This window comes from Perognathus longimembris, chromosome 28 (genome assembly GCF_023159225.1).
Source record: "Perognathus longimembris pacificus isolate PPM17 chromosome 28, ASM2315922v1, whole genome shotgun sequence".
NCBI lineage: Eukaryota > Metazoa > Chordata > Mammalia > Rodentia > Heteromyidae > Perognathus > Perognathus longimembris.
Genome location: NC_063188.1, coordinates 76,066,562 through 76,087,575, shown reverse-complemented (window position 1 = coordinate 76,087,575; position 21,014 = coordinate 76,066,562). Strand labels below are relative to the sequence as shown.

The window sequence follows — 21,014 nt, the reverse complement described above, 5'->3', positions numbered from 1 at the left end:
TACATGTTCTGGTCCATCCTTACCACACCAACCTGACCTGAGACTCCCCCATTTTCTTTATGCCTCATCTACACAGATCTGCTGCAGACTCAGGGCCCATGTTTGCTATTTTATTTTATTTTATTGCAGCAGTAGAGCTTGACCTCAGGGCCTTCTGCTCTCCTTTAACATTTTTTTCTCAAGCCAAGTGCTCTTCCATGTGAGCCACAGCTCCACTCCCAGATTTTTGATGGGTAATTGGAAGATAAGAGACTCTTGGATTTGTCCGCCCAGGCTGGCTTAAAACCTCAGTTCTCATATGTCAGTCTCCTGAGTAGCTAGGATTTCAGGCATTAGTGAGTCATTGGCACCCAACCTAGACCAATGCTTGCCTTTTTATATTGGGTTTTACTATTATACAGGCAACACTGCTTCCACACCATTGAGGCTTGGTAAATATGCCTTAGTGCACCTTGAACTGAGGCTCCTTTAGTCTGGCTCCAAACTAACTGTAGTTGGGAGACTGGTGTCATGTCCATTTCCTCATGTTGGGAAAAATAACCTATGCCACCCATGCATGACAAGGAGACACATTTCCTTGGGGGCTTCCCCATGTCTTTAGGAATAGAAAGGATTACAAGGAACTCAATACTGGCAATACTAATTTTCAATACTAATTTTCAACAAGTCTGCCTATCAGCCCAGATATCTACAAGAAAGAAAAGATCCTATTGCAATTGTTTGTTTCACAGATAGTTACTGAGAACCTACGAAAATGAATAAGAAACAGAACATGGTAGTGCATGCCTGTAATCCCAGCACTCAACAGGCTAAAGTAGGAGACAAGCCTGAAATTTAAAACTCAGAAGATGAAGTAAAAATAGGCATTAAAGCTAAAGAGAAGATTAGTGGGCTAGAAGATCGAAGCGAAGAAATTACTGAAAATGAAGCTTAGAAATGTACATAGAAAACATGAAAGAGAGATTAAATTAAAATACCTAGTATAATTCTGATTACAGCATAGAGGAAATAATGTTTGAATATAAGAATTTTTCAGAAGAATTTAAAAACTATAATCCCCCAATGTAGGAATGTAAATGATGCTCAGAAAAAAATATATACATAAAGATATACAGTTGGAACTGTAGAATATTATTATTAGTACTGTTGCTGTTTCTAATAATAATAATAGTACCAGATAAATTGTGCATAAACTTTGGTAAACAGACTGATAGATTTTTGGTATTAAACATGAAATTACTACACCACCAAGAAATCTACTGCTAGGTATACACTTAGCACAAATGAAAACATATATCTACATGAAACTTGTAGATTAATGTTCATAGTGGAAGCACTCATAATGGTCAAAACTTGTAAACAAACTAAATGCCTACCAACTTATGAATGAATAAACAGAATGATATATCCACATATTACTACTCAGCTATCAAAAGATATTGAGACAGATGAATGGATCTAAAAAATGTGGTACCTGTACACAATGGAATACTACATAGCTATTAGAAATGATAAAATAATGGCATTCACAGAGAAATGGTCAGATCTTGAACAAATAATGTTGAGCGAGACAAGCTTAGAACACAGATAACAAAGGCACATGGTCACCCTGATATGTTGTTGTTGCGGGGGGGAGGGGCGGAGAACAGTAGAGATCATGTCTGTAAAATGACAAACTTCTTTTCAAATGGTATTTCCACATGTTTTGGCCAGTGACTTTACAGTATGTCTCTAAAACCAAACAATTACTAAATAAACATAAAAAGGTCTAGGATAGACCTATCAGAGGATCACAATAGCTCAACATCTATGTACATATGATTATATAAGATGAGGCCAAGCAAAATGAACTCCAAGAGAAGGAAACAGGATTTTATTGTTGTCGGTATGTTTAGCGTCCTAGGTGAATTTCCTTTGGCATACCCCCTGTGGTCACTGTGTATGATTTTGGTACACTGGATATTGTATTTATGCTTACCTGAACTAGGGAAGGGAAAGAAAAATGAGGGAGGGTGTAACAAATATGACAAGAAATGTACTCACTACCTTATTATGTAACTGTACTCCCTCTGTACATCACCTTGTCAATAAAATTTATTTTTAAAAAGAAAAAAAAGACAAGCCTGACTATGTAGTGAATTCAAGGCCAGTCAAAGCCACATAGATCCTGTGTGAAGAACTTAATATAATAGGTATATTGGGCTTTACAGAGCCTGTATTTTAGAGCCACACTGAAGAATCTCTGTGGAACTACTTTATAAGGGAATTGTTTCTTCTTACGGTACTAAATACTCATTAGAAACTTTTCCTACAAGTCTAAAGAAAGGAGTTCACAGGTCAGCTTGCCATGCGGCCAAATCTCAATGGAGTCTACCATTCAAGTACTTCACAACTAGTACATTTTGCCTTTTCTGATTTGCAATATTTCTCACCTTTAATTGAGAATAACACTCAATTTACAAAGTTGATAGGATTCAGTGCTACATAACATGTAAAAGGATAGAGCCAAATGCAAACTCACTAAATACTTGTATAAATTATACCATACACTTTTACTTGGAAGGATTATTTTAAAAATAAAATCTCTCTAGAAAAAGGGTTCCCTTTTTAAGAACTCAGAACAAGTAATCCAAAGAAATGTCATTGGTATCAAAAATGTTTCCTATCTATTATGTCCCTATCCAAGTTGTTACCTTCTCAAGACCTTAGTGCTAAGTACAGGGCCTGGGTGCTGGGATAGAGGTGCTGTTTTATTCATTTCCTTGCTCTTAGGGTTGGGTACAGTGTCTAGAATTCAGCATGCTTCTTATATGCATTACCATATCCTTTCCTTACAATAGCCATCTAAAATAGTGCTATTATTGTCCTCAGTATTAGACAAGGAAGCTATGACACAGATATTAAGCCAAATGCTCCAAATTACAAATGCAGTTAAGTGATGGAGCTGTAATTTGAACCTAGGGTTCTCACTCAGTACCTGCACCCTTACCAACAAGCAAAGCCACACAGGAGGTACTTATTAGACATATTTGTTGAATGAATACAATTGCATAAAAATGTAAATTAGAATCAGTTAAAGAAAGGCTTTTATTATATATACTTCATACAATGGTCACATTCCCCCCCCACCTCCATACAAATCTCTCCTTTGTAAATTATATGTTTTTCACAGCCATACCCAGCACATTGTAGCTTGAAAAATTAACCTACAGTGCACACATTAAGACTTCCTGCTGTTTAGAGCAGCTTGTGGTAACCCATTTTGTTGTGTCAAAAAGCCCTTTTGTCATGCCAATAATTACCTCCTAAGTTGTCAAATTTATGTAATTGTTTTTTTCTTTTTCTTTTTCCCACTCACTGGCTTTTTCTAAAGCAGGAAAGAGCTAGTAAATATCATTCCGGACATCCTGTTTCTCTTACCTACAGCCCGCCTCTTTCACGCAACCCAAATACAAGGCTAGAAAGTTGGTGCCCTCTTCTGGGAATTTTGGGTAGTGCCATATATTGGACCAAGAGTGGGTGATGCAATATTAGGAAATAGTCCTGTCAAATCCTTCCTTTTAATTCTGGTACTATGAATGAGGTTGGAATGGGTGACATTAATTAAGATGACTTGTACTCACAAGCTGACAGGCTGGATTGAAACCTTTTGCACAACTAGATAAAATAAATTTAATTAACTAAAAAGTATGTGGGGGAGGAGGAAGCCAGGCATTGGTGGTGACACCTGTAATCCTAGCTACTCAAGAAGCTGAGATATGACGATTACAGTTCAAAGTGAGCCCAGGCAGGAAAGTCTGTGAGACTCTATAATCTCCAATAAACTACTCAGAAAAAGCCATAAGTGGAGCTGTGGCTCAAGTGGTAGAATGCTAGCCTTGAGCTGAGGGACAGTGCCCAGGCTCTGAGTTTATGCCACAGAACCAGTGCGTGTATGCGCAATCCAAACTATATCTTTCCACAATAATGTTGCCTATCTGTAGACAGGCTTCTTATGAGGTAAGTACCTTCCACAAATCAGAACTAACTCATCATCTCCTAGACCTACATCTTGATCTCTTGCTCTAGTTTTTCCCCGTCACTCCAACAAAATTGGACAAGACTAGGTCTATACCCACTATTTCCAAAATCATGATCTAGGGCAGTCTTAACCAACTGGCCCAGCCCTGCTGCCTCCCATTAACCAGCCAGGCAAGGCAAGCTTCCACAGATGCATCTTCCACAGCCTCAGATTTCTCTAATGAAAACCCACTCAGTCCCCATTAAACTAGAAAATTCTAAGGTAAAATTCTCAAACTTGGCTACATATGAATATTATCTATGAAATTGAAAAGAATCTTAGTGCCCTGATTCCACCCTATCCCCATTGTATCCAAATCCCCGAGGGTGATACCGAAGCTTCAGAAAAATTGTTCAAATTTCCCAGGTGATTCCAATGAATAGTGCTAGGTTTGAGAGCCACTAGTATAGGCTTGGTCTTCAAACTCCAGCAGCACAAATCACACAGTAATTTCCACATGTTAGTGTTCATGGGAACTTATTAGAGTACTTGCAAAGGCCCCACTCCCGGAGAGTCCATATATGAGTCCTTGGACTCAGGTATTTGCCATCTTAACAATCATCCCAGATGGATTCCAACTCAGCAGCAGGATACTTTTGTGGGAAAGTGCTTTAGGGGTATGAAAGTCAAATGGGAACAGGAGGCATCTGGCCCTTTAAGATTTGCTGAAGGGATTTCCTTTAAAGCTGTGGAGCCCTACAAGGCAAAGCTGCTTCCTTTCATCTTCCTGGTTAAGGAGAGGTCACCAGTCCTGGAATGGCTCTCTCCTTTTGGATTACCTCAGCCTCCTGAAGAGGCTCCTGTTCCCACTATTAGAAGGTGGGAAAGGCATGCTGCCTTGTCCCTTCTGCTGGTTTTGTTTGTTTTGATGCCAAGAGGCCAAGATATTAGGAGACCTACTTTGGTCCAGGAAGCAGCACAGGGTCTGCCTGTCTGTCTGCCTGCCTGCTTGCTTGCCTGCATGCCTTTTTTCCTTGTCCCATCCATGGTGTTTGTTGAGCCAGGATGTGGTTACCTGCATGAAAAGAAGGGGACAAAGAGACATGCTTTGGGCTTGAGTTGGAACTTGTTGCTAAACACCAAGCTTTTCAAGATGGTCTTCCTCACCATTCTTCAAATTCTTTTTTGGGGATTGGTGTTTTTTATGGAACACAGAGTCCAAATGGTCAAAGCAGAGCAGCCGTCAGTTGCCCCACTTGCTGAGGACCCTGCTTTGCCTCTGATTCAAGAGCTGCTAGAAGAAGCTCCTGGCAAACAGCAGATAAAGCCATGGCCCCAAGGGTATCCCCTACGGTACATGCTGAAGTTGTACCAACGTTCAGCTGACCTACATGGGCACCCAAGGGAGAACCGCACCATTGGGGCCACGATGGTGAGGCTGGTGAGACCCTTGGCCAATGTTGCAAGGCCTCTCAGAGGTGAGTGTTGCCCCCAGACTGCTTTGGAAGGGAGAGGAATTTGGGTTTGCCATCAGGCTTCAAGTGCCTGGTGGGTGGCTTGTGGGCTCAAAGCTAAAAAATTCAAAGGATGGCAAGCTTGGGGGAAAAACAAAACTCTCACATTTTACTTCCTTTTAGGGCTACAACTTAAGACTGGGTTGCCTTGGGGCCTACTGAGCAATCCTTTCCAGGCCCCAGGACAACTAAGTAAAGTTTCAGCCTCTATCTACTGTAGAAAGTCTTAGGGCTTGTTCTGGTTCTGAAGATTAATTGAGAAACAGCCAGCTATATTCTTGTGGTGGGCTGTTTGTGGTGATTTGCTGTTAGAAGGCAAAGGGAATGAACAGGTGTTAGGACAGCTCAGGAGGATGAAAGGAAACAAAGAAGGCAGGGACCTCAACAGATCCGAACAGACTTTAAGCACTGCTGCAGAGGGACTCCATGTAACACCCTAGCACACTAGTCGGAGAAACAAGGAGCATGGAGAGGGGAGGGTTTAAATTGTGGTTTTATTTGTTTGGTTGTTGTTGCTTGTTTGTTTGTTGCCAGTCCTGGAGCTTGAACTCAGGGTCAAGGCGCTGTCCCCAGAGCTTCTTTTTGCTCAAGGCTAGCACTGTACCACATAAGCCACAGCTCCACTTCAGCTTTTTATGACTAATTAGAGATAAGTCTTATGGATGTTTCTGCCCAGAATGGCTTCGAACCGTGATCCTCAGATCTCAGCCTCCTGAGCAAGGTACGATTACAAGCATGAGCCACTGGAGCCCTGCAGGTTAAGGATTTTATACATTCAAGTTTAAGGTTTTCTTTGGCATGTCTTTGTCCTGTCCTGTTTGGGATTTATGGTATCCTTCTGATGCTGACTGCCCTGCACTTTCAGATAAAGTCAGGAGTGAAGTTTTCCTGAGAATCAGGAAGGTCCCGGGGCAGGAGGAGGGGTAGTGGTCAGCAGGCCATGAGAGCAACATTGATTTTGTTCTCACAAAGCAGATTCCCATCAACAGCAAGATTATAGGGCCACCGAAAGGATGGAAACATGCTAACATCTGAGATTCTGGATGCCTGACACTGATCTTTCTTACCTATTTAATCCTTAATGAGAGGCACTACCATTTGTTGCCATGGGGCAATTAGCTTAATTTTTTTGCCAGTCCTAGGGCTTGAACTCAGGGCCTGAGCACTGTCCCTGCCTTCTTTTTGCTCAAAGCTAGCTCAAAGCTACCACTTGAGCCACAGAGCCACTTCCGACTTTTTCTGTTTATGAGGTGCTGAGGAATCAAACCTCTGGCTTCATGCATGCTAGGCAAGCACTCTACCACTAAGCCACATTCCCAGCCCCCAATTAGCTTAATTTTAAAGATAAGAAAACTTAATGTAAGGTCCACCTCTGGGAGGGCTCCATGCAGGTGCCCCCCCTTGTTTAAATCGCAGTCAAGTTACCTAGGTAACTGTCACACCTAGAGGCAGTTACCTCCCCTCCTCTGAGGTCAAATCCTAATCCACCTGGACACACCTCTCACCCCCAGGCATCACCTGGGAGTGACTCTAGAGCATGCAACACGTGCCTCGGATTTAGCAGCCATCCAGCAGTTCAGCTGAATAAAGTTCTCTCTGAACACTGCATGGAGTTGTCTACTTGAATATCTCTTACAACTAAGACCCACAGAAGTTTAGTAACTTGGAAATGTCACACAATGGATGGTAGAGAGGGCATCTGAGCTCAAGATACTGGTTCTAAAATCTCTCCATAACTACTTAAGTCATTAAATGTAATATCATCCTTGTATGCCAGTTGGTTTTCCTACTCAAATCACTTTTGCTCCTCTGCAGTTTGGGTACCAGACAAGTTTTGGAATTTTCTTTTTCCTCATGTTCAATTCTTCTTTGAATAACTGCATCAGATACTGTCCCTAGACAAGAGCAGAAGTGCAGGGATCTCTAGGGAAGGTAGACAACCTTCCCCTTCAAGGAACTTTTGGGCACATAATGAGATTAATTTGGGCTTTCACTAGTCTCAGAGATGACAATGGACAGGATTCACACTCTCCACTTCCAAGTAAGAAAGCCCTCTTAACTATCCCTTAGCATGAGCTAATTGTGTATCAGACACTGTTTGTAAAAAAAAAATATTTTTACTAACATGTCCCTTAATCTTCCTTTGATCCACAGTAATAACAATCACTTTATAGATGGAAATAGGTTTAGGATGTGTTCATCTATGCCATATGGCTAGTAATCATTACAACCAAGTGTCAAACATAGATTCTGATGCTCCAGATCCTGAGCTTTTTGTTACTACTCCAGGCTGAATCTCTATCAGATTTCTTTTTCTTTTTCTTTTTTTTTTGGTGGAACTGGAGTTTGAACTCGATGCTTCAATCATTTGAGCCATGCCTCTAGTCCCAAGATATTTGAATTGAGCACCTGGAAATGCATTTGGGTCAGATACTTCTCTGACCTCTATGGATCCCTAATGCTGTGGACTGGATAGATAGATAATTGTATAACAATATTATACTAAGGACAAGACTTTGAAGAGGTTAAGAACTCATAGAACACTCAGGACTCCACAAAGAAATGGCTGCTTGGAGAAGGGAAAGGGAAGCAGGAAGAATGTTAAGTCTTCCTGAGGAGGTAATTTGTACTTATTTATTTATTGCTGGTTGTGGGGCTTGAATTCAAGGCCTGGACTCTTGTCCTGAGCCTCTTTGTACTCAAGGTTAGCACTCTACCATTGAGCCACAGTGCTACTTCCAGCTTTTTCTGAGTAGTTTATTGGATATGAATCTCATGGACTTTTCTGCTGCACAGGCAGGCTTTGAACCCTGATCCTCAGGTCTCACTCTCCTGAGTAGCTAGGATTACAGGCATGAACCACCAGCACCCAGATGAGGAGGAATTTTTGAACTGGTACATGAGGAAGGAGAAAGGAGACTGTGCATATAGGCTGAGAAATATACGTTCTGATTTAAGAAAGAAGAAATGCTTAGTTTGGGTGAAGATGAATTCAACTTAATATTTATTCATCAATTACAGTGCTTGGTATACAGATGTGATGAAGACAAGAAAAAACCCTACTCCCATAGAATGCATGTTCATATGGAGGAGTTAAATAATTGCAAATTGTAGCAAGTGCTATCAAATAATTGAACAGGATGTTGTTTTTATGTTTTTGTTAGTGTATATTAATTGTACAAAGGGGTTTCATTATGTTATTTCTATAATATAAATATATCTATATATAAAAGTATATACATCTCAAAATATACATATATGTACATATGTTTACATAATTATATTTTATATACTTTTAGATATATGCAAGTATATATGTATACAATTATATATGTGTGTGTGACCAAAATTTACCTAATTCATTACTCTTTCTTATGCTCCATTCCACTTTAAAAACAATTCAACCGGGGCGGGGAATGTGACTTAGCGGTAGAGTGTTCACCTAGCATACATGAAGCCATAGGTTCGATTCCTCAGCACCACATAAACAGAAAAAGCCAGAAGTGGTACTGTGGCTCAAGTGGTATAGAGTGCTAGCCTTGAGGATAAAGAAGCCAGGGACAGTGCTCAGACCCTGAGTCCAAGCCCCAGGAGTGGCAAAAAGAATTAACAGATTTCATTATTCTATTTTTGTATAAGCATATAACATACTTCAATCATATCCACTCCATCTTAGTCCTCTCCTTTCATCCCCTCCTCCCACTAGTTCCCCTACCCCAAACACTACCCTTATTTTACACTCATATCTTTATTTTTTGAAATAAGTTGTCAGGATAGGGAATAACAAACTATCTGCTCCCAAGGGGTTATCAGGAAAGGTATCTTTGAAGAGGTGATGTTTGAGCTGAAGCTTGTAAGATAAACTAGGCATTAGAAGAGCAACAAGAAGTTGGAGCCTGACAAGCATTATAGAGAATGGCAGGTTAGGAAGCTGATAAGATGCAGTGATTTGTAGGCCACAAAAAGGGATCTGGATTCCATTCTTAAATGCAGCTCTTTGCTGTATAAATTAACTTTGTCCTGATGATCTGAAGCTAAAAAGAAGGATACCTAAGATTAGGCAAGTGTCCTGGGCTAACTGTTGGAACATACAGGCATCTGGGAACTCTGGAAAGGATTCAGAAGCAGATGACAGGTTCAATCAAACAGGATGTGTGAATCACTCCTTTCCCTGAAGAGTTCTGAGCAGACCCTTCCTGGCTCCATTCCGTAGCAACCCCACCCTGCCTCAGGAAACGGGTAATGTCAAAGCAGTTCCTCCCCCAGAGAGCCTGCTTAAGAGGCTGGGTTTGTGTTCCTTTTCAGGCAGGGTGGGGCAGGTGTATGGGTGGGCCCTCTTGGAAAGATTGTTGTAAGATGGGAGTGTGGAATAGCTTGAGAAAACAAATAGAAGCCTGGCTTGAGCCTGGTGTGCCTGATGGCTGGCGCCACAAGCCTGAGGGTGTGTTAAGCATGAGTTGCAATGCCAACTTCTAAAAGTATTCTGGGACATTAAGACATTAAAGAACCTCTATGTAAAAGATCCTGGTCTTTTAAAAAATTAGGCTTGTGCATTCAGTGACGAAGATTAGATGAATAATATATAAATTCACATGAATGTACTTCAATGTTTGAAGATGAAAGAAGAATTTATCCTGTGAGGTCTAGTTTTTGTAGTTTGTCTTTTACCTTTTGCTGTAAATGGGGGCAAAAGTTCAGAGCTCTGCTGGCCCAGCCTTCCAACGTTTTGGCCACTGGGTGTCAGTATGACAGTTCAGATTCAAGCTCTCAATCATTAACGCCATGCAGCTTGACAAATAAAACATTAATGGGATCAAAGCATTGTTAAATTGGTATTTAAAGTGAATGGACCTGGAGAAGTGGCTCATGCCTACAATCCTAACTAGTAAGGAAGCTGACGTTTGGGTCTCTCCAATTAACCACCCCAAAGCCAGAAGTAGAGCTGTGGCTCAATAGTCTTGAGTGAAAATTCTAAATGGAAGTGCCTAGGTCATGAGTTCAATTCCCCTACTAGCACAAATGAATAAAAATGAATGGGTTAAATAGAGGAGCAACAAGACACCAGAAAAGGAGAGACTGAGAGTATAAGGGGAAATGGCCAAATGAAGGGAAAGATTCCTGCAAAACTGTTCTTGATGTTGGTGGGAGGCAGAAAATGGAAAAAGAGATCTCCCTGCTAGGGGTAAATAGATAAAATTTTTCTGTGACACATTGTTTTTTGGCTTTGAAAGGAAGGCAAGCATAGCACCTAATATTGGATTGTTGCCACGAAGTTGTACCTATATAGTGATGTGACATGAACACTCTTAATCATCTTTAATCATCAATCTATCATAGTCAAATACTAATACAATTTATCTCCCATACACACAGTATGCATACAGAATAATTTTATATTTGAGTTTGCCCTCTTAACCTAGCACTGAGGAATCTAAAAGTAAGATGGGATTTTTTTTCTTAGTATAAACAGATTTGGATTCAAAGCTTGACTCCACTACATACTGGCTTTGGTGGTTTTGCATATGTATTCAGTGCTAGGGACAGAATTCCAGGCTCCATATGTGCTAGGCAAGCACTCTACCACTGAGCCACATTCGCAGCCCTTGCCTGTATATCCTTTGACCTAACTTCTTTGAATCTCAATTTCCTTGTCTATAAAATGGGGACAATAACTATCTCAAGGCTATTGCAGATTAAAGAATTCATATACACACATGTGGTATATGTGTGAGTGCTCATGCACTCAATAAACTAAGTTTTTCTCTTGTGTTCATTTCAGGGCTGATGCAGCTATCAGTTTATATTGACTACTTTTGTAAGACATCTTCAGATGAGAAGACATTAATCCTTTGTTCCTTATTTGTGTAGGTCCGTGGCATATACAGAACCTGGACTTTCCTCTGGCATCCAATCAGGTAGCATACCAACTAGTCAAAGCCACTGTGATCTACCGCCATCGGCTTCACCTAGCTCACTGCCATCTCTCCTGCCATGTGGAGCCCTGGATCCCAAAATGCCCAGCCAATCATTTTCCTTCTTCAGGAACAGGTTCCACAAAGCCTCCCCTCATGTCTGAATCCTGGCAAGAAATGGATATCACACACTGTCTTCAGCAAAGGCTCTGGAATCTCAAGGGACGCCGATTCCTACGATTCCGTTTCATCTGTCACCAACAAAAAGGCAGGGATATTCTTGGGTTTCAGTGGCATAGCACCGCCTCCTTGGACATTGCTTTCTTGTTACTGTATTTCAATGATACTCAAACTGTTCAGAAGGCTAAATTACTTCCCAGAGGCCAGCAGGAGTTGGTGGAAAGTGAATCTTCCCTTTTCTTTCGAAGTGCCCGGCAAGCATGTGGTGTCACATCTGAGGTTTCCTGCTCTTCCCAGGAACAGGATAGGCCTGCAAATAACCAGTGTTCCCTTCATCCTTACAAAGTCAGCTTCCGCCAGCTGGGCTGGGATCACTGGATCATTGCTCCCCATCTCTATACCCCAAACTACTGTAAAGGAATCTGTACTGGAGTGTTACCCTATGGCCTCAACTCCCCCAATCATGCCATCATCCAGGGCCTTGTCAATGAATTGGTGAACCAGAGTGTCCCGCAGCCCTCCTGTGTCCCTTATAAGTTTCTTCCTATGAGCATCCTTCTAGTTGAGGCGAATGGAAATATTTTGTACAAGGAGTATGAGGGTATGATTGCCCAGTCCTGCACCTGCAGGTAATAGTGAAATTATAGCCAGCTCAGATTTCCCACAAAATTAGAGATGGGTTTAAAATAAATATCTAGTTAAACTTGCAAGTGATCTACCCAGTGTATAGGCTCCATTTTCCCCCATAGGCATTGTCACTTAAGTCTCTCTCCCCATTTGTGAGCTACTCAGTGTATAAAAACAGTTCTAATACTAATCTCCTAGCATGGACCAGTAAGATTTAATCATAATAGTCAAAACCCTCAGTGCTTGGCTAAGATGTTCCTTTGGAGACATGCTCTCTATTTTGTCTTTCTTCAAATTATGACTTTGTTGAAAGCCACTTGTCCATGGTAGTAGAAATGTAATGTTTGATTTCATTCTGGGCTTGCCAGTTTTGTGTGTTCAGTGGGCTCCAGGCCCAGAGAGATGAATTAACTGCTATTGGAATACCTAAACTAGGACTAAATGATGCTTGCAGTTTAATTCCTTTAGGTGTGTGTGTGTGTGTGTGTGTATGTGTGTGTGTGTGTGTGTGTGTGTGTGTGTGTGTGTTTGGGATGCTAAGTTCTCTTTCACTGTGCTACATCCCAGTCAAATGTGACTACTTTACAGTCTTATGCTGTGGTTAAGTGATGGAATTGGGCTATTTTGCAAATAAATGGTTTTGTTAATGAGACTCTGGTATGATTTGTGCATTGGAGGAGAGTAAACAAAATGAATTCATTTTCCCTTTTTCCCTTTAGCTATGACTAAGAGCTTTACCCTATCCTTGAGGGGCAGGGTTGGAGGCTGCTCAGAATTCTGCTTCCTGAAGGCAGCAGGGCTAGTGAGCCAACCTCAACAATGGGCCCCATTGAAGAAGCCCAGTAAGTCTTTGCCCCTACCCAGCTGTTCCTTGAGTAATCTTTATCACCATTTGCAAGGAGACATGACTGATTGGGGGAGTGTGCATATGATGGCCAAATTCAAATTCTTAGCCATGATAAGTTAATTTCCCTATTCCCTTCTCAACAGTTCATTCCCACTTGGATGAGTATCTTGCAGGGCTATACATGCACACATTTTGCTTTTCTGTCTGGGGAACTGCTCCTTAATAGCCTTTGGCCTTTCTGTCTAATGTATCTTTGGGAATCAGATCATACTTTTTTTCCATCCTCCCTTCATGTAGCACTACATAATTTCCTTCAATGCACTCCAAAAAAGATGGAGCTCCTTTTAAGTGACTTCACTCTTCTCTTCTATACTATCTTACACAGCCTAATAAATCCTTTGGTGAACACAAACACATGAAACTTTTTTGTGGGGAATGTATTCCTCCTAACACAGAGTACTTCACTTTCACAAATTTCATTAATTTTCCCAGCGGAAGAAATGTAAGTATAGTTTTATATAAACTAGGATGATTAACTTTCATGTCCAAATAGTTCAGCACTGTACAAATTACTGAATATGACAACTGTGTTATGCAAACTGCTCTGGGAGATGAAATTTAAGCTTCTGGTCCAGCCATTTCTCCAGCCTACCTGGACTTGGCATAAATATGTAACAAGCCTGAAGATAAACTTTGGCTATGGAATCAGGTCCTGAGTTCAGCCTCTTTAATTATTTCATTATTCATTAATTAATTTAAATAATTATTTGGGATGCTTAGAAAATAATGATCTGCCTGTGTGAGATCTGAATACCTGTGAATTTTAAGATGCTTATGGAGGGCTTTTAGTTAACATTCCCTATTATCCATTAAGTTCTGAGTTGTTAAAATACCCAAGGAAAGCAGTGGCAGGATGGAGTTATCTGTGTCTGATGTTTTGGATTCTCTTTTCTTTCAAAGCATTGCTTCCATGGAACCTTTGTTGGTCTAATGCAAAGGAAGATATCTGTACCTCAAACCTTTCTCTGAGAGGAAGGAGACAGGTTCATTATTGTAGCCAAGTGTGTGGAGGGGGAAATATGTCTGTATAGATGAATGGTTAGAAAAAGTCACTTAGATTTGACAGGAGCTAGGAAGCAAAGTCCACTTTGTTCCAACAATGCTAGTAATCCAGATCTTCATTTACTGTGTGGATCCAACAGGGACAGTCATATAAAGTTGCTTCTGTCTGTGGTACTTTTTTTTTTTTCAAATTTTTATTATCAAACTGATGTACAGAGAGGTTACAGTTTCATACGTTAGGCAATGGATACATTTCTTGTACTGTTTGTTACCTTGTCCCTCATACCCCCCTCCCTCCTCCCCCTTTCCCTTCCCCCCCCCCCCCCCCCGGAGATGTTCAGTTCACTTACACCAAACAGTTTTGCAAGTATTGCTTTTGTAGTTGTCTTTTTTTACCCTGTGTCTCTCAAATTTGGTATTCCCTTTCAATTTACTACTTCCAATACCAGTATACACGGTTTCCAATATACTCAGATAAGATTACAGAGTTAGTGTAGGTACAACCACAGGAAGGTGATACAAGAACATCATCAATAATAGAAGCTACAGATACACATGGGATGTTGAAAGTAGTTACAACTGTGATATAACAATTGTTTCCATAACATGGAGTTCATTTCACTTATCATTATCTTATGTATTCATAAGGGTATAGCTATTGGGCCTTGTGATGCTCTGCTATGACTTGCCTAAACCTGTACTAATTATTCCCAATAAGGGAGACCATAGAGTCCATGTTTCTTTGGGTCTGGCTCACTTCACTTAGTATAATTTTTTTCAAGTCCCTCTATTTCCTTAAAAATGGGACAATGTCATTCTTTCTGATAGAGGCATAAAATTCCATTGTGTATATGTACCACATTTTCCTGATCCATTCGTCTACTGAGGGGCATCTGGGTTGGTTCCAGATTCTAGCTATGACAAATTGTGCTGCGATGAACATTGTTGTGCTGGTGGTGTTACTGTGATATTGTTTGTGGTCTTTTGGATAGATACCCAAAAGTGGGGCTGCTGGGTCATAGGGGAGTTCTATATTTAGCCTTCTGAGAAATCTCCATACTGCTTGCCAGTGTGGCTGAACCAGTTTACATTCCCACCAACAATGAAGTAGGGTTCCCTTTTGGCCACATCCCCTCCAACAATTGTTATTGTTAGTTTTCTTGATATATGACATTCTTACTGGGGTGAGATGGAATCTCAATGTTGTTTTGATTTGCATTTCTTTTATGGCCAGTGATGTAGAGCACTTTTTCATAAGACTCTTGGCCATTCTCATTTCCTCATCAGAGAAGTCTCTTTGTAAGTCTTTAGCCCACTTCAAGAGGGGGCTATTGGTTCTTTGCGGTTTTGTTTTGGAAGAAGGTAATTTTTTTAGTTCTGCATATATTTTACAGATGAGGCCTTTGTCTGTTGAATGTCCGGTAAAGATCTTCTCCCAATCTGGGGGCTTTCTGTTTATCTTGAGAGCTATGTCCTTTGCCTTGCAGAAGCTCTGCAGTTTGATGCAGTCCCATTTGCTCAACCTTTCTTTGATTTGTAGCCTTTCTGGGTCTTTGTTAAGGAAGTTCCGTCCTGCACCAAGGAGCCCAAGTGTTTCTCCTATTCCTTCCTTCAGTGTTTTCAGGGTGTCTGTTTTGATTTCAAGGTCTTTAATCCATTTGGAATTGATTTTGGTGCAGGGTGATATACAAGGATCTAGTTTTAGTTTGTTGCAAGTGTTGAGCCAGTTTTGCCAGCACCACTTGTTAAAGAGGCTATCTTTCTTCCATACTATTGTTTTAGCTCCTTTATCAAAGATTAAGTAGGTGTAGTTCTGTGGGTTCATTTCTGGGTCTTCAATTGTGGTACTTTCTTGAATTCAACCTGTTAGTATCTAATCTGGGGAAAATGGTGTCAGGCAAAATTTGTGTTCGGTTCCACCAAGTATCTGGATGCTAAATCTTGTAAAATAATATGAATTGTCTTCAGTTAATTCTACCAATAGTATACGTAGGAAGGATCAACCCCACTTAAAAATAACTTTCATTGAGCCAAGCACCTGTTGCTCACATATTTAATCTTAACTACTTAAGAGGCTGAAACCTAAGGGTCATGGTTTCCTGCCCAGGCAGGAAAGTCCATGAGATTGTTTCTCCAATAACCTAGCCTCCCTCCCCCAAAAAAGCCAGAAGTAGAGCTGTGGCTCAAGTGGTAGAGCACTAGCCTTGAGCAAAAGAAACTCAAGGACAGTGTCTAGGTCCCTGAGTTCAAGCCCCAGGACCAGCACCCCCCCACACACACATGAAAATCTTTCCCTGAGGTATAATTCATAGATTATGAAAGTTACCAGTTTAGTTGTATAGTTCAGTCCTTTTCAAAAAACTGAGTTGTGAAAATATCACCACAGACTAATTTCATCATAAATTGAAGGTGAAGTTAGGGATGTAATTCAGTGATAAACCACTTTCCTGCCATTTGTAAAGCCCCATGTTTGATCCTCTGTGCTACAAGGAAAAAACACCATATAACCGTTAGCAACAAAGTACCATTATTCTTTATCTTGAGCCCCAGGAAGCTATTAGTCTAATTTCTTCTTCTATAGACTATGGATAACTATGTAAATTGGGTTACATAATACTTAGCCTCTAGGGACTAGCTTCTTTGGCACCATTATGAATGGGTAGAGCCCTAAATACTGACACCACCAAAAGATGGTAAGGATGTAGAGAAACAGGAACTCTCATTCACTACTGGTAAGAATACAAGATACAGCCACATTGGTAGACAATCTAGCAGTTTCTGACAAAATTAAGCATAGATTCATCTTGGAATCTCATAACTTTCCTTGATAATTATTTAAATGAGCTGAAAATTTATGTTAACACAAGAATCTATCCATGAACGTTTATAGCAGATTATCAATTATGGTTAAAATTTCTGGAAGCAACATATATACATATATATAATATATGTATATATACACATATACATATATATACACATATACATATATACATATACATATATATACATATATATAATAGATGAGTAGGAAAACACTCTGGTCCATATATATAATAAATATTACTCATTAATGAAAAGATCTATCAAGCCATGAATAGATATGACACAGCAATGAATATGGATTGCTAATGGAAGAATTCAGTCTGAAAACGTTCCATCTGTGTGATTCTATTCGTATGCCATTCAAAAAATGTCAAAACTATAGAAACCATGAAAGGATCAGTAGTTTCTACAGGTCTTGATGAGAAGGGAGGGATAAATGCATGGAACACAGAAGGTTTTTAGGACACTGTAAGGATAGGTACATTTTATACATTTTTAAAACCCATAGAACTTGAACTGAATATGAAAGTAAGCTATGAGCTTTGGTTAATAAAATAGCAATAAATTAATAAATTTTAAATTTATTATACTAAAGCAAGATGTTAATAGGGGGAAACAGAAGGAGTAGAGAGGGAAGGGTTGCATTTGGGTATTCAGCCATAAGATAAACATGTTTAGTTATTTGTTTTTGGTGCTGATACCATGGCTTGAACTCAGGGTTTCATGCTCCCTAGTTCACTACTGGTGATCTACCACTTGAGCCACACTTTCAACCAGGCTTTTTACCACATCTCCACTTCTGGGTTTTGCTGGTTAATTGGAGACTTTTCTACCTGGGTTAGTTTTGAACTGTAATCCTCCAGGGCTCAGATTCTTGTGTAGGTAGTATTATAGGAGTGAGCTACTAGCTCCTGGAAACATACTCTTAAACTGAAATCGGCAAAAAGTATATGTAAAAGAGGATAGACAGATAGATAGATAGATAGATAGATAGATAGATAGATAGATAGATAGATAGATAGATAGATGATAGATAGATAGATAGGTACATACATACATACATACATATAGATACATAATACATACATACACACATACACACACATGCATACACACACACAGGTAGCTAGATTATGGGATGGCTAAATCAAGCCTAAATTTCTGGACAAGTTGTATTGTGTTTATGGGCAATCTTGACACTGAAGTCCTCAGATTGCCTTGGTCATCAGGGTAGGTGGACTGATTATGTCTGCTTGGGATGGGCCTCATCCTGTGTTCCTGGGCCTGTTGTGAACCCTGGGTCCATAAGAGCTGTCTTGGCACTAGGGTAAACATTGAGTCTGAGTTTTCAGGAGCTAGCCAGTCACTAGGATAGGCCTACAGCCTGTTTTGGGAATATAAGCCTGAGTCTTGGTGCACAGATTTAGAATATGGATCTGCAGGGCTATTCCTGGAGCCTGGAGCCTCCTGGGTGAACCTAGAAACTCAGTATATGGACGTAAGTCTGGCACCAGGATCTTCTGGGGAGAACCTGAAGCCTAGCTCTGTTGGAGCTAGCCTGAATGAACCCTGAAGGCACTCTAAGTGAAAGACAGCAAGTGTAGAGCTTGTATCTATATGGCTAATCCAGAGCCTGGCATCCTGTGGGATCACAGGTGCTGAAATGTAGTGTAGAGCTCTTGGGAAGCCTAGAGCCTGGCTCCATAGGAGTCAGTCTTGCTAGAGATAAGGTGGTTAGGTATGTGTGGATTAACATGAGTCCTGGGGCTTCAGAAATCAGCCTTGAGTGTGGAGCTAAAGATGTGCCCATCTCAGTACTTGACAAGACTGGATAATATGCCCATGGCTGCTGTCCTGGTTTCTGAGGCCAGATGGGCACAAGAGCAGGCTTGCAACCTAGGGCTATGTAGACCAATGTGGCTGTGGGCTGACCTGGAGCCTGGGATTTCAGGGGTTAGCCTGCTGTTAGACATGTCCGGAGCATGTATCTGCAGAGGCTGGCTTGAGGTGGGGTCCATGGGAGGTGGGCTGAGGACAAGGGCTGAGGGAGCTGACCTGGTGCTAAAGTGGTTTGAAGCCTGGTGCTGTGCTGTCCATGGGCTACACCTGGAGATTGAGGTTGTGAGAGAATTCCTGGTGCTGGTGTGGACCCTTGGGACTGGCACAGTGCTGAGGGTGATCTAGAGCCTGAGATTATGGAAGTCGGCCTCAGCATTGCAATATACCAGAGATCAAGTCAGATGTTCAGGCTTGGAACCTGGGATTATGGTTCCCAGTTTAGCACAGGGAGGGGAGCAGGCCTAAAGTCCATGCACAAAATAGCTGCCTAAAGCCTGGGGTCATGAAGGGGAGAGGAGGTGTCATTGTCTGTTGTTGGGTTTTATAGGCTTACTTTCCTCTCCTTCCAAGTGGAGGGTATATCTCTCTACATGGTACAGCCCACTCTTAGGAGAAGAATCCTTTCTAGCCACTTCAGTGTGTTGTTTTTCTTATTTCGTGCTGTACTCAGGTGCTGTGATTTCCTACCTGGTCTCGTCAACTCTCCAGAGTTGTATATGTATAAATACTTGTCAAACTGATATTTCAACAAGAGGATGACTAGAGCAACCATTTTGCTCTACCGCTATTGGGTCAACACTTTGTGCCTTCTGCCTAATTTCCCCTAAACCTAAGTCTGCTCTGAAAAAACTAAGTATCTTGGTGGGGGGTGTCTTTTGGTGCTAATCTTGGGGCTTGGACTCAAGGCCTTGGTCTTGTCCCTGAGCTTTTCTTGCTAAAGGCTAGCACTGTATACTTGAGCCACAAGTCTACTTCTGGCTTTTTAGTGATTGATTGGAGATCAGAGTGTCACAAACTTTTCTTGCTAGGTTGCCTCTGAACCATGGTCCTCAGATCACATTCTCCTGAGTAGCTAAGATTAAAAGCAAGCCCAAGCAACACCCAACAAAAATAAAGTATCTTAAAGCAAAAAAAGTCTTGTATGGCAAGCTCTGAAACAGATCAAATAAAAGATAAATCAAGGAATTCTCAGAAAGGCTAATGACAATTTTCTGAAGATAAGACTTTTGGGAGACCAACAACCTAGTTTTTCCCACTCTCCTGGCTGCTAGGCTATTGATTTTCCACCTACTGAAGTTGTTAGGCTGTTGGTTTCTAAGGCAACTATGATGCTGGGGATAGAAGGATCAGAATACAACAAGTTGAAGTACTACAAACTTCACTGTTCTTACAGAGATTCAGCCATTTTTCTTAAGCCAATGCACCCTGAATTGTTACAAGCCTTTGATGAATTCAAGAGTTCAGACAACATTGATTTTGATCATTTTTCTCAGTGTCCTGATTATTTTTGTTAAGCAGGTTTTTTGTTATTTGTTTTTTTTTTTTTCAGAACTAAGGTTTGAGCTCAGGGACTCCTGCTTACTGGCATGTACTCTTTCACTTGAGCCACCCTTAATTTTTTGTTATTTTTTGAGATAGACTCTCACATTTTTTGCCTGTGACTGGAACATGATAATTCACCCATAGCTGAGGTTATAGTGCAGTTGGTCTAGGGAGTCTGACACACCACATCCTGATTGATTTATTGTTTTGTTGAGATGGGGATCTTGCTAACTTTTTGTCCAAGCTGGCCTTGAAATGTGATCCTCCAAATCTCTGTCTCCTGTGTAGCTAGAATTACAGGTGTATGGGCCAACATGACTGGTAAGGAGCCAGATCTTGCTCCATCAATTGTAAGATGCTGCCGTATTAGTCCTTTTCACTATGACTTGCCCTAGAAATCCACAACTCCATGTCTTCTGTTGTCATTCATTGGTTTAAAAAATAGAAGTGAATTTCCCAGATAATAGACTATCACTATTCTATGAAATATTAAAGTCTTAGAAACCAGGGTGCTTATATGTTTGTGTATATTCGTGCACACACGTACATACACATACACCTCCCACACACATAGATATGTCTATCATACAGGCAATTTCATTTGTAAATAGAGTCCATGTTAATGCAGAAGAAGATGGTACTTTCACAGTAGACTATGGCCCAAT

General features: G+C 40.7%; 1 protein-coding gene across 1 annotated transcript; it reads left to right on the top strand.

Annotated features, from left to right (window-relative positions):
- Positions 1 to 5,153: 5,153 nt before the first annotated feature.
- Bmp15 (bone morphogenetic protein 15) lies at positions 5,154 to 12,239 on the top strand. Its single transcript, XM_048336660.1, has 2 exons — positions 5,154 to 5,478; positions 11,383 to 12,239. Exons 1-2 carry the CDS (start codon positions 5,154 to 5,156, stop codon positions 12,237 to 12,239), a joined length of 1,182 nt encoding a protein of 393 aa, XP_048192617.1.
- The last annotated feature ends 8,775 nt before the right edge of the window (positions 12,240 to 21,014 follow it).

Excerpts from the sequence above, each read along its gene's own strand:
- Bmp15 (XM_048336660.1), top strand. The coding sequence starts at position 5,154 with ATGGTCTTCCTCACCATTCTTCAAATTCTTTTTTGGGGATTGGTGTTT. Across the intron at positions 5,479-11,382 it reads TGTTGCAAGGCCTCTCAGAG|GTCCGTGGCATATACAGAAC; the intron begins GTGAGTGTTGCC and ends TTATTTGTGTAG.